This window comes from Mus pahari, chromosome 18, assembly GCF_900095145.1.
Source record: "Mus pahari chromosome 18, PAHARI_EIJ_v1.1, whole genome shotgun sequence".
NCBI lineage: Eukaryota > Metazoa > Chordata > Mammalia > Rodentia > Muridae > Mus > Mus pahari.
The window spans coordinates 807,505-830,029 of record NC_034607.1 but is presented as its reverse complement, the minus strand read 5'-3'; the positions used below and the strand labels follow the sequence as shown (position 1 = coordinate 830,029).

Sequence of the window (22,525 nt, the reverse complement as noted above, 5' to 3'; positions counted from 1 at the left end):
TTGGGCCAGCTGGACCCTTCATTTGTCTCCTCCATTTCCTGTGGGAGTCTGGGTTTCTAGTAAGAAGTCTGGGGCTCTGAGAGAAGCAGCAGAACATTTCGTATCTCTCCAAGCTTAGCTTTAGGGTTAGCATACCATAATTTTTACAACACTCATCAGGCCAGAGCAAGTAAGTTCCCACAGTTCAGTTCAAGTTCACAACGTGGAGAGAGCTCCATCTGCAAAGGCTGACAATGAAGGAATTATTAAAAACAACTGAGGTGATTTATATAGTCACTTACCACTATATTAATGAGAATAGGATGACAGCTAACCATTACTCAGCATCTACTATATACCATAAACAATATGCCAGTTGTTGCATATAATTTTCAGCTTATTCTGAGGTAGGTCTACCTTATAACTTACGTTGCAGGTAGTGAAACTGAGGCTCAGAGAGGTCTCAGGGAACTTCTCCAAATTCACCAACAGTAAGGGAATATGAGCAGTAGAGTGGGTATTCAAGAATTGTTTGATAGACAACAAAACAGATCAACATAATGCTAAACTCTGGATGAGTGGGACATAGGACCTGGTTGCTGTTGACAGGATGTAAACTTGAACTCAAGGCTCCTGACTCCTCTCCTTACATCTTTATCTCTTATAGGCATACCTTTTGCTCCCTGCTGTGGAGTCAGGTACCTGAACAGAAGACCAAGAGCCTGGTTCTGAGTCAGGGATCTGTTCTGATATCTAGGGCTGGTCAGTGACTCAGAGCCAAGGCACAACCTTGCTTTCTTCTCTGGCTAGAGCAAGCGGCAGTGCCTGACCTTTGAGAGCAGCACTCCTCTCTGGCCCTGTTTGAACATATGAACCTCATGACTGTGGACAGTTTGCAGAAATGTGTCTTCAGCTTCCATAGCAACGGTCAGGAGTGAGTGACTACCTTTGCCTGACAACCTGAACCAAGAGAGAAAGTTGGAGAATGAAGGACTGGCCAGAGGAAGCAGAGGTGCCTCTCTCAAGGTGGTAGGTTTTAACTGACACTGAACAGCAGTGAGAGGAGCAAGAGTGTTTGGACTGGCAAAGGCAGGTTGCAGTAGTTGCAGTAGTCACAGCTGATTATGGACAACCAACTCTGGAGGTTGGACACTCAGGTAGGTTTCAGACACAAGAGGACCCGCGGAGGAAAAGAGCCAAGGTTGGTGGGGAAATGAGGCATATTTCAGAAAGCTAAGAAAGAACAGCTAGAACAGATGTTGAGTGAAAGAGCTAAAAATGGTTCCAGTATCTGCCTTGGGATTCTGGGTGCTCCCTGTGGAGAGTGATTACCACAGCTGTGCTTTTGGTTTTATATAAGTGAATTTATTTAGTGTTTAGTAAGCAAAAAATAGCAGAGTATCAGATCAGGTATTTCTATTCCTCCGCAGGAACAGGACTGAACAAACCCCACCAAAATAGGGAGCTAGAGACCTTGATCAATAAAGAGGGTTCTGGGTGGAAAAACTTACTTTTAGATCGAACTTCCAATTCTAGTTTCCACCACAGACATTTACAGATTATAGGAGGAAAGTTAAGGAAGAGAGGAGCCAGCAAAAAAGCTTGGATGGTAAAGCAAGTGTGTTTGTGTGCTTGCGCTTACCTGTGGTAATGAATGTGTGGCAGTTAGAGGTGTGGGAATTGGTTCTCTCCTACCCCGAGGGACCTCGGGTATGCAGGCTTGGTGAATCTTAAGATTTGGGAAGGTGCCCAGTTTGTTCTGAGAATGATTTGCCTTCCAGATGTTCTCAGGGACAGAGTCAGCTGTGAGGGCAATCTGGCTGTGAAGTGTGTGCTCATTTGGCTAACCTGGCTGGTTAGGCAGGGGTCGCCTTTCTCCATCACTTCCTCCCAAAGCTCCATACCCAGTTGAGTCAATACTTCCTGGTAGATGCAGGTCCACTCTTGAGTCAAGGGCATGTAAATAGTGGAAGTCCCCTGCTGAACCACCAAACAAATTCTCAAAGGCATGGTAGTTTTCCTTTAGGCTGTCATCCTTTTCACCTTCCTCTTTGCCACAAAGCTGGAGCCCAGTCCATCCCTAGACAAAGGGGTCTTGGAGGACACTGTGATACAACAAACATGCTTATGTCTAAACTGGAGAAGCCACATTGCTTCCAGAACCAGTCATTCAGAAAACTTAACCAGCACATGGAGTTTGCTACTATAACCTGTTACACCAGGACATGAAGGCTCGTAAGCGGTGAAGCAAAGAGAAGAGCACTTGTAGGGGACTTTCCTGGGGGAGGGGCCTTAGTTCTGGGTCTCTGCTGGGGGTCTTCTGGGTTTTCTTTAGGTCCTAGGCCTCTGCCTCTCTCTGGCCTGCCTTGCAGGTCTAACAGCAAATACATTGCTGCCATCTTGGAGCTCAGCTCCTTCAACAGCACCAGTTCTTCCTGAGTGAGGACTTCCTGTACTACCTCCGTGTTGATGGGTGATGGGTGATGCTTCCGCAAGGCCTGCAACCTGGTGTACAGTTTCACAGATGCTGTCACCACCACAGAGGGACACTGCAACCTTAATACTCAGGGTGTTGATGAGTTCCTGAAAGCTAAGGCTAAGACTCAAACTTTAGACTTCGTTGATGTTCTCTTAAAGACAAAAGCGGGCTTTTTAGGTGTCTGAATTAAAGAGAGAATGAGAGACTTTGATAGTCAATGTCACACAGGAGAAGTTGGAATTGGTCAGTGGGGTACCGAGGAGCCATCGAGGATCCTTGTAAAAGGGAGAAGCAGGTTAGAAATAAGTGTTAGAGGTGGTTTTGTTGAATGTTATGTGAAAAAGCAAATAACAAGATGGGGAGAGCGTCCTGTGAACACCGTGGGTAGCAGCTCTATCTCGGGTGGGCTCGGGTCGGGTTCGGGTGGGCTCGGGTCGGGCTCGGGTGGGCTCGGGTTGGGCTCGGGTGGGCTCGGGAGCACTCAGTGAGTTGAGGGTCTCATGTTGTCTCCAGAATGAACACAGAAAAATCTGTCAGATGAGGACTTCTGTTTATTTTTATTTTATTTTATTTTATTTTTTAGGTGGGACAGGAGCTGCTTTTTATTGATTTGGAAGTGGACTTCTCAGTAAAGTCCCTTCAGGTTTAAGATCATGTTCCTGCTTCCTTTCCTCCTGCAATTTCTGCTGCCCGAGCTTCCACACCTGTAACCCAGCATCCATTCCCTGTGTCAGCAGTACAACTGGTCTCTGAAACAGGCAGGGAAAGAGTAACATCAGGGCTCAAGCGAATGTACCGTTGAGCAGATCTCCGCTCTCCCCCAAAGCCAAGTGTTCAGCTGGACACTGATGTTTCCCGCTGACGGTGTGAAGCCGAGGAATGTCTGCTGTTGGTTTCTGCAATTGAGTGCCCCACTCCAGTCTTCCCTTCTCACAGTGCTAGTAAGACATTTGCTTGGCCGGGTAGGGTGATACATCCTTTGATCCTAGTACTAGGGAGGTGAAGGCAGGCCCATCGCTTGTGAGTTTGAAGCAGACCTGGTCTATATGCCTCGTCAAAAGAAAGAAAAGGGACTGGAGAGATGGCTCAGTGGTTAAGAGCACTGACTGCTCTTCCAAAGGTCCTGAGTTCAAATCCCAGCATTCACATGGTAGCTCACAACCACCTGTAATGGGGTCCGATGCCCTCTTCTGGTGTGTGTCTGAAGACAGCTACAGTGTACTCATATAAATAAAAATAAATTGCAAGCTTCTCCCTTTGAGCTTTTCTTCGAAGTTGGCCTTTCATTGAGGGTGCAGGGCGGCCATCCACAAAAGACCAGTCAGGGAGCTCCGTGAGGGGCCCATAGCCGGAAGGGTTGGCAGCCTGCCCCTGCCTGGGTAGGGAGACAGTGCGGTGAGGACGCGGTGGGACCCGCCCCCGCCCGGCACTCAGCGGGGTCGCCACTGGCTACTACGCTGTGGTGCAATCTCCGGACACCTATGGACAGCCTGGTTCCTAAAGCAGCCATGCCGGGGCAAGGGAACCGGAAGACGAGGACTTCTGTCTTAGTTAGGGTTTCATTGCTGTGAAGATACATCATGACTAAGGCAACTCTTATAAAGGAACACATTTATTTGTGGCTGGCTTACAGTTTTAGAGGTTCAGTCCAATATCATCATGGTGGGTACCATGGCAGCATGCAGGCAGACACAGTTCTGAAGGAGCTGAGAGTTCTACATCTTTATCTGAAGGCAGCCAGAGGAGATTTTCTTCTGCAGGCAGCAAGGAAGAGGGTCTTCTCTTTGGCACTGAACAGAGCTTTAGCACTAGGTGCCCTCAAAGCCTGCCTGCACAGTGACACACTTCCTCCAACAAGACCCACCTACTCCAGCAAGGCCACACCTCTCCTAATAGTGCCACAGTTAAGAGTTTGAGCTTTAACCGATGTGTGTTAGCCAAAAAATCTTTGGAAGCCTGAGATTCTGAGGAAAAAGAGAAGAGGATAAGTAAACATAAAAATGAAGAATTACGCCAGGTGTGGTGGCACACACCTTTAATCCCAGCACTTGGGAGGCTGAGGCAGGGGGATCTCTGAGTTTGAGGCCACCTTGGTCTACAACTCTGAATTCCAGGACAGCCAAAGCTATTACATAGAGACACCCTGTCTCAAAAAGAATGAGGAATTACTGTGCAACAATATACCGTAGATCAAGTGAGAATTAAGGTAAAAGACTGAGATGTCTACAACCAGCAAATACATCTAGAATATACAAATAATTCCTGAAAATCAAGGACATGTGGTCCAAGAGAAGAGTAAACACAGGATGTAATCTAGGAAATCACAAGTTCAAACACAAAGAGTTTCGTGTTGTGTTTTGTTTTTTTGAGACAAGGTTTCTGCACTCTATCCCTGGCTCGTATGGAACATGCTATATAGACCAAGTTAACCTCAAACCCTGGCTCCTGAGCTTTGAGACTAAATGTATGTGCTGCCACACCCTGCAAGCACAAGAGATTCAAGAAGAGATTGTCAAAATGAGAATGCAATCACCAAAGGCAAAGACAGAAAGGTCATGAGTTCCAGGCCAGACTGGGCTACTTGGTTTTGTTTTGTTGTTTGTTTATTTGTTTTTTAAGAAAAAAAAAGGCTGGAGGCCAGGAGATTGTGGCACACAGGAGGCAAGACAGGTGGATCTCTGAGTTACAGGACAGCCAGAGATACATAGAGAAATCCTGTCTGGAAAAAACAAAAAACAATGGTGGTCGTGGTCGTGATAAATTCTTTTATTTATTTATTTATTTATTTATTTATTTATTTATTTATTTATTTATTTTGGTCTTCCTGAGACAGGGTTTCTCTGTAGAGCCCTGGCTGTCCTGGAACTCACTTTGTAGACCAGGCTGGCCTTGAACTCAGAAATCCACCTGCCTCTGATCCCAGTCATGATAAATTCTTACTGCCAGTATACAGAAGTGTCTCTTGGATCACTTTCTTTGAACTTGATATTTTCATTTTGCCCTTAATCAGTCTGGGAAGGAGCTGAGTAACTGAAGAGTGGGTGCAGAATTAACGTTGGTTAGGAGGAAGGGGTCCAGTGCTGGAACAACATAGTGAAGAATGAAGTGTTAGGGCTGAAGAGGTGACTCGGGTTTAAAGCACTGGTGGTTCTCGCAGAGACATGAGTTCAGTCCAATATCATCATGGTGGGTACCATGGCAGCATGCAGGCAGACACAGCTGGCTCACAACTGCTGCAACTCCTGCTCCAGGAAGTCTGACTCCCTCTTCCCATCTCTCTGGGCACAGCACTTGTTTGATGCATAAACACACACATGGCCAAAAGACTTATACACAGAAAATAAAAGTAAATATATCTTTTTTAAAAAATGAATAATGTTTTGTACATTTGAAATAACTAGAAGAGTTTGAGTATTGCTACCACACCAAAAACAAAACCAAAGACAAAGACAAAAAACAAACAAACAAACAAACAAATCCAGATCTTGGGTCTGCTAGATGGCTCAGATGGTAAAGGCACTTACAGGTAGAAGAGAACTGACTCCCCAAAGTTATCCTATGACCTTGACATGCACACTTTGCCTAAGCATGCATGTGATCATATACATCATACATGCAATGTTTCAAAAGAAATCTTAGGAATGATAAGCTATGCTATGAGTTAGCTCTGTAGCTTTTAGGTCTTGAGTTGTAAAGGGAGATTCTGCTCTGTATTTGGAACAGACAAGAATTAGGTTTTTTTTTAATTAACTCGTTTCTTTAGCCAACCTCTCCTACGAGCCATGGTGGCCTCCAACTTGCTGTGTGGCTGAGGCTGGCCAGGACCTCTTTACTTTCCTCCTCCACCTCCCCAGTCTGGGATTCCACACCTGACTGCATTTAGTTCTTTTGTTTCTACATTATTCATTTTGTTTCTACATGGTCTCCCTCCAGGCCATTTATCCTAAGAAGGTGTGGACTGTCTTCTCTGGATGATAAGTTTAAGTTTTCAGGTTCTGTGCCCTCCTCGATCTGGATTCCACAGGTCTCCTTTCCTGTTCTTTTGTCGTTTGATTGTTTCTTTGTTTACCTCTCTCTGATTGCACCCAGCAGAGGGGAGGTAGAGGAAGGGGGAACCCTGATTCTGAAGCCAGCAGGGTCTACACATACAGCCTGCAATACGTAGTGAATCCGTCAGTACAGACAGAAATCCCAAATGAATCAAAGATTGCTTTTGTTTGTTTTGGAGACAAGGTCTCATGCAAGCAAGGCTGCCTTGAACTCCTGACCCCTCCTGACTCCACATCCCAAGTGCTGAGATTACAGACTTGAACTACTGGGCTGGTTCTGAGTCAAAGATCATACATTAGGGGCTGGGGAGATGTCTCGGTGCTGCTCTTTCACAGGACCCCGGGTTAATTCCCAGCACCCACATGATGGCTCACAATAGTCCATATCCCCAATTCCAAAAGATCTGATGCTTTATTCTGGCCTCTGTCTGTACATGTAGTACATACATATAGGCAAAAACACCTCTATGGATAAAGTCATACAAAATACTAGAAGATGACTTGGTATTTTAGAAAAAAAGGCAGGGGGTGGGGTGTCAGGGAATACAAGGTTTCATGTAGCACAAGCTGGCCTCAAATTTACAGTTAGCCAAAGATGACTTTCAACTTCTGATCCTCCTGCCTCCCCTTAGGGAGTGTTGGGATTATGTGTGCTACCAGGCCTGGGAACTGAATCCACCATGGCTTTATGCATGCTAGGAGAATTCTCTACCAACTGAGCTACATCCTCAGTGTTCAGCAATATTTTAAAGAAAAGAATACCCCTGAAAAGATATCCTTAAATGTTTTCTTACATTTCCATAGAAAAGCTTTAAAGTTTCTACAGGGACCCAGGTGTATTCGTCAGCCTGGACGAGAGGTAAGAGGATTAGGGGTTAAAGGCCAATTTAGAGTTTAGGGTCAGCCTTGGTCACATAAATCTTTGCATCAGAAAAAAAAAACATTAAAAAGGAGACAACAAAAGCAGAAGCAGGTAATTGTAAGGGCTTACAAAACTATTTGAATAAATAGGTGCTGCCCGTATTTCAGGGTGGAATGACCTATTCTTACAATTTACAGGTGTAAATTTGTTGGGCTTGGTGGCCCATGCCTTTAATCCTAGCACTTGGGAGGCAGGTCTCTGAGTTTGAAGCCATCTTGGTATCAAGTTTCAGAACAGTCAGAGCTACACAGAGAAACCTTGTCTTGGAAAAAAAAAAGAAAGAAAAAAGCAAAAACAAAAACAAGAGCAACATCAAAAGACATAAAAACCTTCTATAGTAAGAAATAAATTCAACTCAACCTAATAAAATTCTACTTAGGCTATGTTTTAAGACCTGACAATGATTCTTTCTTTCCAGCCCTGGGTTAGAGACAGCCTTGTGCAGTGAGGCAAGTACCCCACCACTGAGCTGTGTCCCAAACCCTACAAAACTCACTCAGTGACAAAGAATTCAAACTTATTAAAGACACATTAGTTTTAAACTAAGAAAGGGATGGTGAGATGGCTCAGTGGGTAGGGATGCTTGGACCAAGCCTAATATTCTGAGTCCAACCCCATTGTAGAAGGTAATAGATAACCTACTCTTGAAATTGTCCTCTCACCTCCACACTCAAGCCAAGGGATGCATGTATGCATGGGCACATACCAATCAATCAATCAATCAATCAATAAAATGGATACCCAACATTCTAGTTGTTAAAACTTATTACAAAAGTAGAGTAATAAAAACTTTTAAAACTTTGTCATTATTAAACAAGAACAGGAAAAGAACCTTTAAGCCCAGCCCTCGGGAGGTAGAGGTGGTCGTATGTCTTACCCAGTAGTGACGCTGAGTGGATTTGGGCTTTGCTCTCGAGGAATTGTGTGCTGTGTCCCTTAAGAACGACCTGACTCAGTTGCCCTTCCTGACCATGAGCATGAAGGAGAGTCTGAGGCTGCATCCACCAGGCTCCATGCTCTCCCTCTGCTGCATCCAGGACGTTCTCCTTCCGGATGGCCTGGTCATCGCCAAAGGTGCGCTCCCGCACTGGTGGGCTTAGGCTTCCGGGTAGAAGGAAGGTCACTAGGGGCAGAACTAACCTTGGACTGACTGTAGTACCCACCCAACAGGGAATGTCTGTTACCAGCATCTTCAGGAGTCATCACAATCCTTCAGTCTGGCCAGAACCTGAGGTATAACTCCTCTTTTCATAACTAGGATTTGGGAACTTGACAAGATCAAGATAGAGAGGAGACATGGCCCTGATTCCGGGGTGTGTACTGTGTTTGCTGAGAAACCCAAACCATCCGTCTCTAGCTTTCTCGCAGTCTTGCCTCTCTCCCTTTCTCTCTGACCCAGAAAACCACTGGTTTCTGTTCCCTTCTCTGCAGGGAAAGGGTGGCACCCCAGGGGCTTATGGTGGCAGGCTGTTGTCTGGGGCTGCTGGAGAGGATGGGCAGTGGTTGGGATGGTCGGGGTTCCGGATCGCCTTCCTGCCTTCCGCCCAGGTTATGTGTAAAGGTTTAGAGAGTCAGAATTGAAAGGGTGGACGTATCAGTTCTGTTCTCCTTCTGCTAAGTATTGTGGGCTTAAGACTGAGTTAGGGTCAAGAGTATGTAAATGTCAAAATCGAGTCCTAGGTAAGCCTTCGGTGGGATCAAACAGGTCGGATCAAACGGTGCATGGCTGGGTCCTGACATAGAGTCCCCACCCTGTCCTCCTGCAGGAACTGCATAAGACAGACTTTCGCCATGAGTGCAATGAAGATCACGCTGGCGCTGGCGCTGCTCGCTTCTGCGTCCTGCCAGGTGACAAGGAGCCGCTTTCGGCGCTGATGCTGCGGGCGGAGGGCGGGCTGTGGCTGCGGGTGGAGCTGCTGACCCCACACCGGGTTTGGAACCGCTCTACCCACCCACCTCATCAGGATCCCAGAATCAACAGAGCAGTTGCCCATACTCGAACCTCACCAAGTACCAGCAGGGGGCGCAGTGAAACCAGGCTGGTGCCTTTGAGTCCAAGAGCCTTCCTACCGTCTAGGTGACCACAGGTCTTCCACCCTGAACTCAAGCATAGACTATCCTATAAGAGCCACAGTAGATGTCTAAACAAAGGAAGGAACCGGTTTGACATTCTGTCACTGAAGGAAACACTGCATTTTTCTTTTGTGTTTGAAACAAGGTCTTATTCATATAGCTCTTAGTAGCCTCGGCCCGACTGTGTGGACCATGTTGGTCTCAAATTTGCAGCAAACTTCTGCTAAGATCTCACCACAAGATTGCTGCATTTAGAAGAGTGGGCTACTGTAGCTGGCATGTCCAATCTGAAGAAAAATTTGTAGAAATAAAGGTCAATTTCCCAAGAAAGGAGACTGGGAGCCATTGACAGTGGTGTTAAACGGCATCGAAGTCTAGTGATGTCCAAGACGAGTAAAAGAGCTTAAATTTAAAATGACCTCACGCTGTCAGGATTTCTGTGTGGTGGTGTTCTTTCAGGTTCCCGCTTACTCCTCTTGGGGCTGGGGAGGTGGCTCAGTGGGGAGACAGGTGGATCCAGCTCCTCACTGGCCAGCCAGTCTTGTGAAAACAGGAAGCTCCCCAGCACTTGTTGAAGCCAACCTGATCTACTGAGTGAATTCTAGGACAGCCAGGGCTACGCAGAGAAATCGTGTCTGGGAAAAACAAAAGGGCAGGGGGTGGGGTGGGGGAGCTCCAGTTCAATGAGAGAATCTGTCTGACGAAATAAGGTGAACAGAAATAAACTTGATGTCAACCCCCAGCCTCCTTGTGGGCAAGCCTGTGCACACGTGTGCTTGCAGAATGTTTCCTTATTAAATCACTTCAGGAATTTGATTTTCTCCCTCCCACTAGGAAGTGATTAAAATGAGCTGGGCACACATCCATAATCCCAGTATTTGAGGGGCTGACTGGGAAACATGAGTTTGAGACCAGCGAGGGCTGCATAGAAAACTTGATTAGTTTCTGGGGTACATAGTGTCCTAGAGAAGAGACACCATGACCAAGGCATCCTCCGTTTGATGATGCGCAGTTTTACCATCCTCCTATCTCCATCTCCTACGTGCTGGGGCTGCAGCCATGCACCACTGCCTTAGGGCTTCTGTTGCTACTCCAAAGCACAATAACCAATAGTGGCACTGGGAGCAGAGGCTTAGTGCCAGTCTGTAGCTCTCAGTTCACACTCCATCACTGAGGAAAGTCAGGACAGGAGCTCAAGGCAGGAACTGAAGAGAGGCCACGGAGGCTGCTCACTAGCTTGCTCCTCATTGCTCCCTCAGTCTGCCTTCGTGTACACTTGAGGACTCACCTGCCCAGGGATGGCACCAGGCACAGTGGGCTGGGCCCTTCCACATCAGTCATTAATCAAGAAAATGGTCTACAGACTTCCGTACAGGTAATCTGATGGAAGCATTTTCTCGGTCGAGATGTCTCTTCCCAGATAGGTCTAGCTTGTGTCAAGCAGACAGAAAAAAAAAAGAAAAGAAAAAAGAAAAGAAACAATGACCAGATTAACCATCATGCCTGGCTTTATGTGTTGCTGGAAACTGAACTCAAGGCCTTATACTTGCTTGTCAAGGACTCTACCAACTGAATTTTATCCCAAGCCCTGATTTTTAGTGTTTAAATGTGCCCTGTTCTGCTTTCGTTTGGCTGCTGTGATAAAACATTGCCCAAAAACAACTTAAAGGGAAGGAAAGAATTTATTTGACCACAGACCATCATTTAAGAAGCCTTAGGATAGAAACTCAAGCAGAAACAGAGCCAGGAACCATGGGGAAAGATGCTTACTGTATTGCTCTCCACAGTGAGCTACCTTTCTTAGACATCAGGGGGCCACCATCCTACAGTAGCCTAGACCCTCCCACATCCATCAACAAGAAAGTGCCACACAGACGTTGCCTAAGGAAACAGAGGCACCTCTTCAGCTCAGGTTCTCTCCTACCAGGTGACAAACGCTAGTCAGCTGGTTTCCCCAAGGCTCCTGTGTCGCAGGTAGGTTTTGTTGTGAGCTGGTAGTGCCAGATGGATGGAGGTGGGAACTGTAAGAGGGGAGGCCCCGTGGGTGGCAATTAGACTTTAGTGGGATCCTGACACACTATTAGGTGTGTCCCTGTTGGAATGGGTGTGGCCTTGTTGAAGTGGGTGTGTCACTATGGGTGTGGGCTTTAAGACTCTCATCCTAGCTGCTTGGGAGTCAGTATTCTGCTAGCAGCCTTCAGATAAAGATGTAGAGTTTTTAGCTCTTCTTGCAACATGTCTGCCAGGATGCTGCCATGCTCCCACCTTGATACTGGACTGAACCTCTGCACCTGTAAGCCAGCCCCAATTAAAACTGTCCTTATAAGAGTTGCCTTGGTCATGGTGTCTGTTCACAGCAGTAAACTAAGACAGGGTCTATGGTGAAGCAGAGCATAATTGGAGGGAACCCATGACACAGTAAACTTCTTATGGTGGCCTAGAGAAAGGAGAACAAGCCTGAGGAGTCAACAGTCCTGTCAGGATCCCAGACACAGAAAACACTCAACGGGAAATGTAGCCTTAGATTTTTCTTTGGAGCAAATCCAGTCTGCACTGTCAGGAAATCAGCAGTTCAGTTCACAGGAATCAGCAGCTGTAGCTTGATCTACTTGCAAACACCATTCACAAATCAAGAATGGCAGGTTGATCCAGAGGAATCCACAAGGCTCTGCCTGTTGCTGATGGGGCAAGAAGCTGCCAGAACACCTCCAGAAGTTTTTGGTGCGTTTCTTTCTATAAAGTCATGGCAAACAATGACCAAAAAGGAATGATAATCCTATCAATACTACTCAGCGTCGTCAGAAAAGACCAGCATTAGCAAAGCCCAATGATGACCAACAAAGAACGGCAAGGTATATCAATACCACCCAGCATCGGCCACTGTCTGTTGGGCTATATTTATATCCTTTCCAAATATCACGTGTTCTCTCAAGCATATGCTCTAGCAAAACATCGCATGCCCTTTTCCTAGGCTGCCTCCAGAAAAACACCACATGTCTGTTCTTAACAAGGCATTCTCCCATGTGTCAGCTTCAGCAAAAACATCCTCTCATAAGACAGCTTCAAAAAAAAAAAAAATCACATGACACAACCGAGTCTCCAAAGAAACCAGAAATTTCCACTCTAAGGAAAAGAAACATAGTTTGCCGCCATGGTAGGAAGCAGGCTGATTTGTACAAGGATCCATTTCTCAAGGGACCTTTCCATTACTACTACTACTATTATTATTATTATTATTATTATTATTATACATATTTTATGTATATGAGTGTTGTGTATACATGTGCATCTATATAGGGGAAGGGGGCAACAAATCCCATGGGACATCAGATCCTGTAACAGTTGTGAAACACCTTGTGAGTGCTAGGAATTGACCTCAGGACCTCTGGGAGATCAGCGAGTGCTCTTAATCACTGAGCTGTCTCTCCAGACCTCAAGGCACCCTTCTTTAAGTGTTGCTTTTCTAGGTTGAGATAGTTGATGCTTGTCCAGGGTTTTTGTAAGTTATTATCATCCAACCTAGAAGTAAGGAGGAAGGGAGAGAAAGGGAGGGAGGGAGGAAGGGAAGGAGGGAGGAAGACAGTAGGAGGAATGTAGAAGACTCCAGGAGAGAGGCTGCGTGAAGAATTTCCAAATCTGAATTGCCCTCGTTATGCCCTCAGGATTCCGTGTGGAGTTCCCTATCGCCCCAGCCCCGCATACACCCCACTCCACCCACCTCTTAAACTGTTTCTCCCACAAACCCCAAGCCGGACTTGAAACTGTGATCCTCCTATGGCTACAAAGTTGCCAGATTCCTGAGTGAGATAACACAGACCCAGAAAGACAAACATGGTACATACTCACTTCTAAGAGGATATTAGCTGCAAAGGATAACTAGGCTACAATCCACACCCAGAGAATGCTAACGAAGGCTCAAAGTGGGACAGATGGGTCTCCCTGAGGAGAAATAGAATACATTCCAAGGGTGGACTCGGGACAGATAGAATAGGAAGGAACAGGTGGAGTGAGGGAGAAAATACTGGGAGAACTGAATGGGGGTGGGGCATTTTTGGGGTGAGGAGAAATGACTGGAATGGGAGGCACTTTGGGGGTGAGGTAGAAACCTAGTACAATGGAAACTTCCAGGAGGCCAACCCTACTGAAAACTCCTAGCATATGAGCCTGAACCAGCCCATTTTCTATAACCAGGCAAGGCTTCCTATTCAGTGCTTGGAATACCAAGCCAGCCACAAAACCCTCAGTCCACAATTTGTCTTGCCTGTAAGATGTGTTGGGCTAGGTGGCACAGAAGGAACTTGGGGAAGTAGCCAATTTATTACTGGTCCAACTTGAGATCCACACCATGAGAGGGAACCCATGCTTGGTACTGTCTGGAGGGTCAGGGGTCAGAGGCTGGAGAGCCCAGCCTCCTAGGATAGAACAAAACATGACCGACAAAATAAAATAGAAGTTTCCTGACCCCCAATATTTAAGGCGTATCTATGACATCAGCCCACGCCCAGATCTGCCCTCCAGCCTGTGTCCCCTCTGCTCAGGCCCCTCTTAGCCTGAACCCCATACGTTCCCTCAGATCTCTAATGCTTCAGCCTCAAATGAGCTTAACCTACACTCTCGGACCCAGGGAGTTCCAGCAGGGTTGCATTATTTGTTCCTGCTCTGAGAGCCTTCGGTCCACCTAGAACCTAGGGTTCAAGAAGGAAGAAAGCTATCTGCCAGGCTGTGCAGCTGTTGGGCGTGGGGAGGGGAGGGGAAGAGCTTTTCAGAGCCTCACAGTTCTGCATGCTGTTACTCAGACAACTATGCGGAGGAGCTAGAGAGATTTATCTGCCAACCCTTAGCCCTTGGAGGGCAGGGGCACTCCTAACCGTGGAATCTCCGTTGTAACTCCTTTGTCTCTGGTTCAGGCAGAAATGTTAAACGCTGAGGATGCCCTACTGAGCCCACGACTCTCAGTCTAGTTCCATCCCTTTAAGGTTGGACCCGCCCCCACTCGCCTTGGCTGAGGGTTGGAGGGATTGGCTGGTTCAGCCCAGCTCAACTTCCCACGCAGCTTCCGGCTGGCTGGTCCGAGGTTGTGGAAGACTCGCTGCTCTTGAGAGAAGGTGCCAGGGTGGAAGGCAGCAAGGCGAGTTCTGTCTCAGAGCAGGGGGAGCTCTGCCCACAGCTGGAATGGCTGTAGGGAGTCGGCTGACCTTGGAGACCTTTGGTCTCCTGGAAATTGTGTCGGGAGTTTATGCTTCAGACTGAGGCCCTCTAGAATGCTAACAGTCCTGCCTGTTGTGTTCTTCCTCTTCTCTCTCAATGTTCGTTCCTAGCACGTCTTCCTGGGCTGCCCCCAAGTCCTTCCAGTTTATATCGCTAGCTATATTCCTATCCAGTAAACGGGCCCTGTCCTCCCCTCTCCGGAGCCTCAGAATTTCACCTTCTGCCTATTTGCCCTGCAGGATGCTACAGCTGAGCCTGTCCTGGCTGGGAATGGGGGCCCTGACTGCCTCTCCGTGGCATCTACTGCTGCTGGGAGGGGCTTCTTGGATTCTAGCCCGAATTCTGGCCTGGATCTATGCCTTCTATGACAACTGCAGTCGCCTTCGTTGCTTCCCTCAGCCCCCTAAACAGAGCTGGTTCTGGGGTCACTTGGCCTTGGTGAGTGTGGCAGTAGGTAGGTCTCTGGGTAGATGTGTTTGGAAAGGACTGTGGAACTTGGGTCAGGAGAGGCTTGGAACACAGGACAGTAGAGAAGTGAGGGAAGACATAGGGAGACCTTCTCTCAGCCCCAGCGGCCACTCCACTCTTGTCTGCCTATCCAGGGTCTGAGGCCTTTCTCCTTTCGTCCCTTCCTTGCTCACAGCCTGCTTTAGGTCACATTATGATCAAGACTCATGATCCGAGGTATTTTCCTCTTGTCTCTGCAAGTCTGCTCCAGGATGGGCAGCACAGCAGGGACAGCCCCAGGCCATTCAATTTCCACGGAGGAGTTTGAGGCTTCAGTGCATCATGTCCAAGATCTGGCCCCTGCCTCGTCCATCCTTGTCCTTGGGCTAGTGTCTGTACCTCTCTGGACTGCCATTTGCCCCAGGACCCTGATGGGCAGAAGAGATGCGAGTAGTATTTCTTCCCTTAAACTCAGGCCCTATGCTTTCTTAACTTGCTCTCCACTCTTGAGAACCATCAGTGGACTCTATTTTCCAACTTGAGCAATAGCTGAGCTTTTTGGTTTTGTTTGTGGTACTGAGATGAAGCAAGCTCTCAGCCACTGGGCTGCATCCCAGTCTGACTGTGTGCTTTTTCACCAGGGACCATTCTGGCCTCTCCAGTTGTGGTTACACTTCCACTGGCCTCATTCCCAGTGCCCCTTGCTCCATGCTGCACTGGTTCCCTACTGCCAGAGTCACACTTAGGTGACCTGTAAGGGTGTCACCTCCAATGCCATCGATTCAAGCGCTGCTTTCTCCCATAGTCCCTTTTCCTCCCAAAATCTGTATTCACATTTGCTATTTCAAGTCCTCTTAGGACCCCCTTCCTCTCTATATCACAGTCCTGCTGCTTCCTGTCAATCTTCCTGATCAGGTAGAGTTCTGTAGAGCAAACCAATAATACGCGCACACATGTGCAAGCAACACACACACGCACACGCACACACAATTTGTTAGAGTGGCTTACAATCAACAGGGCCTGAATAGTTCAACAGTGGCTCTCTGTGCCCTGGAGAGAGCACAGTAGGTGCCCAGGCTATGAAACTGGATGCCTCAGCAAGCCTGGTTGGATGCTCAAAGGACTGGAAGTTCCATAGAAAATTCTCATCTTCAGGTCACAATGGAAGGCCAAAGAAGCAGAAATTAATGTCATTAAAGATGGATGCATTCAGCTGTGCAGTGGTGGCGCACATCATTAATCCCATCATTCAGGATGCAGAGGCAGGTGGCTCTCTGAGTTCAAGGTCAGCCTGGTGTGAATTTCAGGACAGTCAGGGTTACATCTCAGAGACCCTGTCTCAAAAAAAAAAAAAAAAAAAAAAAAGATAGATGCAGTTATGTGCAAGAAACAAAAGACCGGCGGGGCCAGCAACACTTTTTTTTTCCTCAAACATTTTTGTATCTGAGTATCCATCAGAAAGTGCCAACCACTCAAGATCTTCTACCCTTAGTTATATATATATATCAGGAAATATCCTCACAGACTTATCTTGAGGGTTGCCTCTTAATCCCAGAACTTATCATATTTACAATCAAAATTAACCATCCCAAGTTCACATCTTGTCATCATGACCCCAATCACATTCCTTCTGATATGGTTAATTATCTATATCAGTACAGTAACAAAGTCAGAATTCCACCTGGTGTAACTATCCTACGTAGAGTCAATACTACAATAAGCCTCTTGAAGAATACTTAGTTTTGAATAGTCCTTAATGTACAAAATGATAATACAGGTTTACAATACTTAACTACATTTACATTGTGATAATTACAATGTGATAATTACAATTAATGTTGTGATGCATTGTAAAGAAATAGAAGAAAAATACAATGTCTGCTTAATGTATGTGTATCTATGCACATATTTTTAATTCGTTAAAATTAATTTTAACTGTGTGTGTGTGTGTGTGTGTGTGTGTGTGTGTGTGTGTGTGTGTATTCCCAAATGAGTGCATGTGCCCTCAGGAGACAGGGCATTGGATTACCTACTGTACCTAGAGTTGTAAGCCACCTGGTGTGGGCACTGGGAACTGACCTCTGTTCTTCAGAAAGAGTTCTTAACTGCTGAGCCACCTCTCCAGCCCCTGCAGAAACCTATTCTTAACAAAGTGGGAAAGACCTACTCATGACATCAATTATAATATTTATTTCTTTAACTTGGCCTTAAAGTCACACGGCATTAGCTATTTTTTAAAGATTTATTTTTAATTATACGTGGGAGGGGATATGTATACATGAGTGTAGGTGCATGCAGAGCTCAGCAGAGGGTGTCAGTTCTCCTGCAGCTAGAGTTACAGAGGGATGGCTGTGAGAGGCACAAGGTAGGTATCCTGCTAGGTGGATGAGGTTAAACACTGTGCCCCCCAATTTTTTTTTAAAGCATTTCTAGCTTACTTCCCAGCAAGAATCATGGTCTGATATCTTCTGTTGATTATATTTTCTTTATAGATATTTAGGATCTTTACTTTGCATGAGCTCACCTATCCATACTTTTTCATTTCTTCTCCACAGCAGTGGTGATAAGACTGGAGATTTCCCTTCCCACCTCCGACTCACCTCTGATGACCTCTGCCAGCCTTTGCAGGTCTGTGTACAAGACCTGGTATCTGAGAACCCTAAAGACCAGAGTAGACGATGGTCTCACACTGTAGACAGTCTCCGTTCAGTTTCAGTGTATTTTTGTACACAAATGAAACAGAGAGCAGTGCTCCAAGGAAGGTTGCTTGAGTGCAGAGAAACATGTAAGGAAACATCAGGAAGCACATACTGAATGCTGACAGAGCAGCCCTTTCCCACAGCTTTCTCAGGACAGAACAGTTTAACCAAACTTGACTGGGAAGGCCTGAGACCAAGGCAAAAGGCCAAATACAATCTCAGGGTACACTGAGCATATCCAGACTGGTTTCCATAGCTCTGCTCTGACAGCCAATAAAACTAAACATGTCAGCCGGGCATGGTGGCACACGTCTTTAATCCCAGCACTTGGGAAGCAGAGGCAGGCGGATCTCTGAGTTTGAATCCAGCCTGACCTACAGACTGAGTTCAAGGACATACAGGACTGTTACACAGAGAAACCTTATCTTGAAAAACAAACAAACAAACAAACAAAGTTTTATAAATTGAATGTAAATGTTTGTTGCAGGAGGCACAAAATCACATCCAAGAACAATTCCGGAAACAAAGTGCACGTGAGGTCAAAGGCCTCTGCTTTTTTTTCTGGAGCCTCTCATCACTTCCAGGTTCCTGGGTGCATCTCACGCAGTCCCTCTCTTCACAGATCTAAGCTACACTGACTTCTCCATCCTTCCAAGAGTTTCCTTTTTTAGTTACAAGGTGATACCCACCCCTGCGCTCTCTGTGGTTCTCGAGTGTCCTCCTTCCCTAACTTCTGCTAGTGTGTGTGTGTGTGTGTGTGTGTGTGTGTGCATGTGTGTTTCTTTGTTTGTTTTAACCTCAGTATAGGGAGGCAGAAGGGTGTTCTGGGGTTGAAGAAAAATTCGCTATAGGAGCACTCTGAGCAGGAATGAGTGATAAGTTTGTTGAATGAGGAGGGAGGGGAATTAATGAATATCAGAGTTGGGAAGAATCTCCATAGAAACAAAATGAGAGATGCATGTATGCATAGGGGAGGAGAGAAAAAACAGATACGTTATAGAGCAATACACATATTATTTTTAAATTACACTACTAAAGAAAATGCTTTGTTTGGTTCTTCTCACTGCCCACTTTCCCCTCTCACCCCATTTCCATTTGTTCTGTTGTCTTCTCCATCCCCTACTTTAAAGCCTTTTCATTTTTAGGTCTTATGGGCCTCTTTCTGGTCTCCCAGACTGGTTACCCACATTTTCACACTTTCACCTAAGCACAGACATGTAATAGTTAGAGGCTAGGATCCACAGAGAAGATACTGCATTCGTCTGTCTGAGCCTGGGTTACTTCACCTAACCCAGTTTTTCTCAATTCCATCCATTTCTAGACAAAATGTGATCTTCTTTTTATCTGAACAAAATTTGATTGTTTGTATCTCACATTTTCGTTAGCCATTCATCTGTGGGTAAACATGTTAGCTGATTCCATTTACTTGCTACTGTGAAAAGATCAGAGATAAACACGGATAGGCAAGTATATGCCAAGTATATGCCCTTTGAGTATATGCCAAGGAGAGATACAGCTTTGCCATATGGTACTTGAGAATTTCTTTGAGAAGTCTCCACACTGATTTATACAGTAGATGCTTTAGTTGCCCCTACATTCTCATCAGCATATATTGCCACACTTTTTTATGAATTGTGTTTTGTCTGTATGTATGTCTGTGCATATGTTTGCATTACCATCAGAGGCTGAAACAGAGCATTCATCCCCCTGGACAGGAGGTGCAGACAATTGTGACCTGCCATGAGGGTTCTGGGAATGAACCCAGGTGCTCTGGCAGAATATCCAGTACTCTCAGCCACTGAGCCATCTCTCCAACCCCAGTCACTTGTTTTCTTGATGGTAGCCATTTGCAAAGTACATTCAATTAGTTTTTCTTTAATGGATAGAAACATTTAAAAAATACTTTAACATATTTACAGGCAATTTTCTTTTGCATCTTATTTTGAGACCTGTCCAGTTTGTTGGTCCACTTACTGATTGGCAGGTGTGCAGGATGTTGAATTTTTTGCATTCTATTTTTCTAGATATTAATTCCTTGTCTTATATATAGATGGCAAATACTTTATCAAGTTCTGTGTAGCATCTGCCCACTATGTTGATACCTTCTTTTGCTCTGCAGAGCTTTTGAACTTCATGTAATTCAATGTTTCAGTTCTTGGGGATGTTTCTTAAACTTTTGGGGCTCCATTCAGAAATTTCCCACACATACATTATCTAAAGTTCGGTTCTAGCTAAATATATTTTAGCCCTTTATCACTTGCCTATTCCATCTCTTTGTATCATCTATTTTATCTATCAAGTGTCACATCTACAAGTCATTTGCATGTATTTTCCTATTTATTCATCAAACCACTGTTTAAGGTAAGAAACACACAGATGAAGAGAGTTAGAGGCATGTAGATAGAAATATGAGTACAGTAAGGGATACATATGAATAACTCAGCTGTGGCTCAGCAAGAACCATAGATTATTGGTCAAATAGAAGGGGTGAGAGAGGTGAGGAGGGACTGGCAGAGTGGGAGGACACCTTTCTGGGGCTAGCCTCAGATTTCTCCTTTCCCAGATGAAGAACAACGAGGAAAACATGCAGTTCATAACACATCTGGGCCACGACTTCCGTGATGTCCACCTCTCTTGGGTTGGACCTGTGTACCCGATCCTGCGACTCGTCCACCCTAACTTCATTGCTCCCCTGCTCCAAGCCTCAGGTATCTCTCAAGCACTGCTGTCTCCCTTGCTTTATCTCCTAGTCCTTCTCACACCTACACAGACCAAGCTAAGCAGGGGATGAAGCCATATAGAGCAGATGTCGTGACTCTGTCACCAACCTTCTGGATGACCCTGGACAATGCCTTGGGTCTTCCGTAGTGCTGAGGTCTGTGTGGGTAGTGAGAGAAGGAAGCCTAGTCTAGTCAGAGAAAAGGAATCTATTGTCTGGGGGGTGTAGCTCAGAGCACTTGCCTGCCACATATGTGCATAGCACTGAAGACAGTGTAAAGGGTCTATTGTTATTAAGGTCAGAGAGGGAGGTCTTCAAGCACAAGTGAAGAAATGTTGTAAAGGATGGCAGCCTTCACTTCTTAGTTCTGTTTCTTTTTTCTTTGTGGTGGTTTCACTTTTGTGCTGTACGAGATGACTACTAGAAGCTCAGTATCCTCAGAAAAGTCCATGTAGTTTGGGAAATATTTTAGGGTCCCTCTAAATTTGGTTTGGGTTTCATGAGAGGACTGGGTACTTCCTTTAATCACTGCAGCTTGGTTCAGGTGGCCAGCCACCTTTTCAAGTACTGGGATTGAGACTGGGAAGGTGTGAGGTGCTTGATCCTAGAGAATAGATTCTGCCCGTCAGTGCAAATGCTGGTTACAGACAGATGTTGCATCTACAAGTTGCACTTGATTCAGATAACTTGTGACCTGAGAAGACGCTGGTAACATGTGTGATTAGTTGCCTTTCTATGTGATAAAACACTATGACCAAGACCACTTACAGAAAGAAAGGTTTACTTGGGGCTTACAGTGGTTCCAGAGGGATGAAGTGAATAAGTACAGCAGCAGGTAGGGCAGGTAACTGAAGCTGAAAACTGGGAGCTCATATCACACAACTGGAGGAAGAGGAAGTTGGCGTGTATCCCCAGTGACTCACTTCTTCCATCAAGGCCATGTCTCCTAACCTGCCCCAGCGTCACCACACTGAGGACCAAGTATTCAAATGCCTGAGATATGAGGGACATCTCATTTAAACCACCACAACCCTAAAACACTGCCTTACAGAAAAAGCTAAGCATAGCGGTATGCACTTGAAACCCAATGCTGAGAGGTGGAGACAGGTGGATCCTGGAGCTCACTGGCAAGCTAGGCTGGTCAGATTGGTGAGTCCTAGGACCCAGTGAGAGACCTAAAAACAAAACAAAACAAAACAAAACAAAACAACACACAGAAAACCAAGGTAGATATCTCCAGAAGAATAACTCCTGAGCTTGACTTTGGCCTCCACATGCCCAGCACACATGCGTGCCACCTCCTTGAGCTTTGGCCTCCACATGCCCCAACACATACAGCTTTCAAGCAAGCAGATTATATAGGAAGGGAGAGAAGTAAAAGTCTGTCAATATTTCCAGAGCTCGGATTTGCCCCTTTGGGGTTCATGGTATTAAATTCTGTGGAACTTGGACAAAACATTACCACAGATGTTGAGTTCTGTTAGTGTCTGTGGTCTTCCATTCTTCTTACTGTTGCCTGGGCTGAGAGTAGTTACCTCAGAATAAACAAACCATTAAATGTGTATTTACAGATCTATTTACAATGTGTAGGTTTCTTTCCTCAACATGGAGTGAAACTGTTTCCTTCTAATATAGAATGTTAAGTCCCCCTAACCATCTCTTCCGTCTCTACAATTTTCCCCTGTTATTAAAAATTGTTATATCTTGCTGGGTAGTGTTGGCATACTCCTTTAATCCCAGCTCTTGGGAGGCAGAGGCAGGGGGATTTCTGATTTTAAGGCCAGCCTGGTCTACAGAGTGAGCTCCAGGACAGCCAGGGCTACACAGAGAAAACCTGTCTCAAAAGCCAAAACCAAACCAAATAAAAGTTATGTCTTAGCCGGGCATGGTGGCACATGCCTTTAATCCCAGCACTCGGGAGGCAGAGGCAGGTGGATTTCTGAGTTCGAG

The 22,525-nt window shown here is 45.9% G+C and overlaps 2 protein-coding genes across 4 annotated transcripts in view; one reads left to right on the top strand and one right to left on the bottom strand.

The window, feature by feature from the left end:
- Positions 1–3,060: 3,060 nt before the first annotated feature.
- On the bottom strand, positions 3,061–3,968 carry LOC110336112 (39S ribosomal protein L52, mitochondrial-like). The gene is made up of 3 exons (XM_021218533.1): positions 3,889–3,968; positions 3,668–3,833; positions 3,061–3,207 (listed from the first exon to the last, which is right to left on the bottom strand). The coding sequence occupies exons 1-3, from the start codon at positions 3,966–3,968 to the stop codon at positions 3,061–3,063; spliced, it is 393 nt and encodes a 130-aa protein (XP_021074192.1).
- Positions 3,969–14,551: 10,583 nt separating this feature from the next.
- Positions 14,552–22,525, top strand: part of LOC110335560 (cytochrome P450 4F6) — a 26,298-nt gene continuing 18,324 nt past the window's right edge. Inside the window, exons 1-3 of one of the 3 annotated variants that reach the window (XM_021217758.2) lie at positions 14,552–14,630; positions 14,950–15,148; positions 20,420–20,564. In XM_021217758.2, the coding sequence (XP_021073417.1) occupies positions 14,951–15,148; positions 20,420–20,564 (343 nt within the window). In that variant the 5' untranslated portion in view covers positions 14,552–14,630; position 14,950. Of the gene's footprint in view, positions 14,631–14,949; positions 15,149–17,711; positions 17,786–18,343; positions 18,535–20,419; positions 20,565–22,525 lie in introns of those variants that run through there. The other 2 variants (XM_029531493.1, XM_029531494.1) reach the window with 2 other exon arrangements.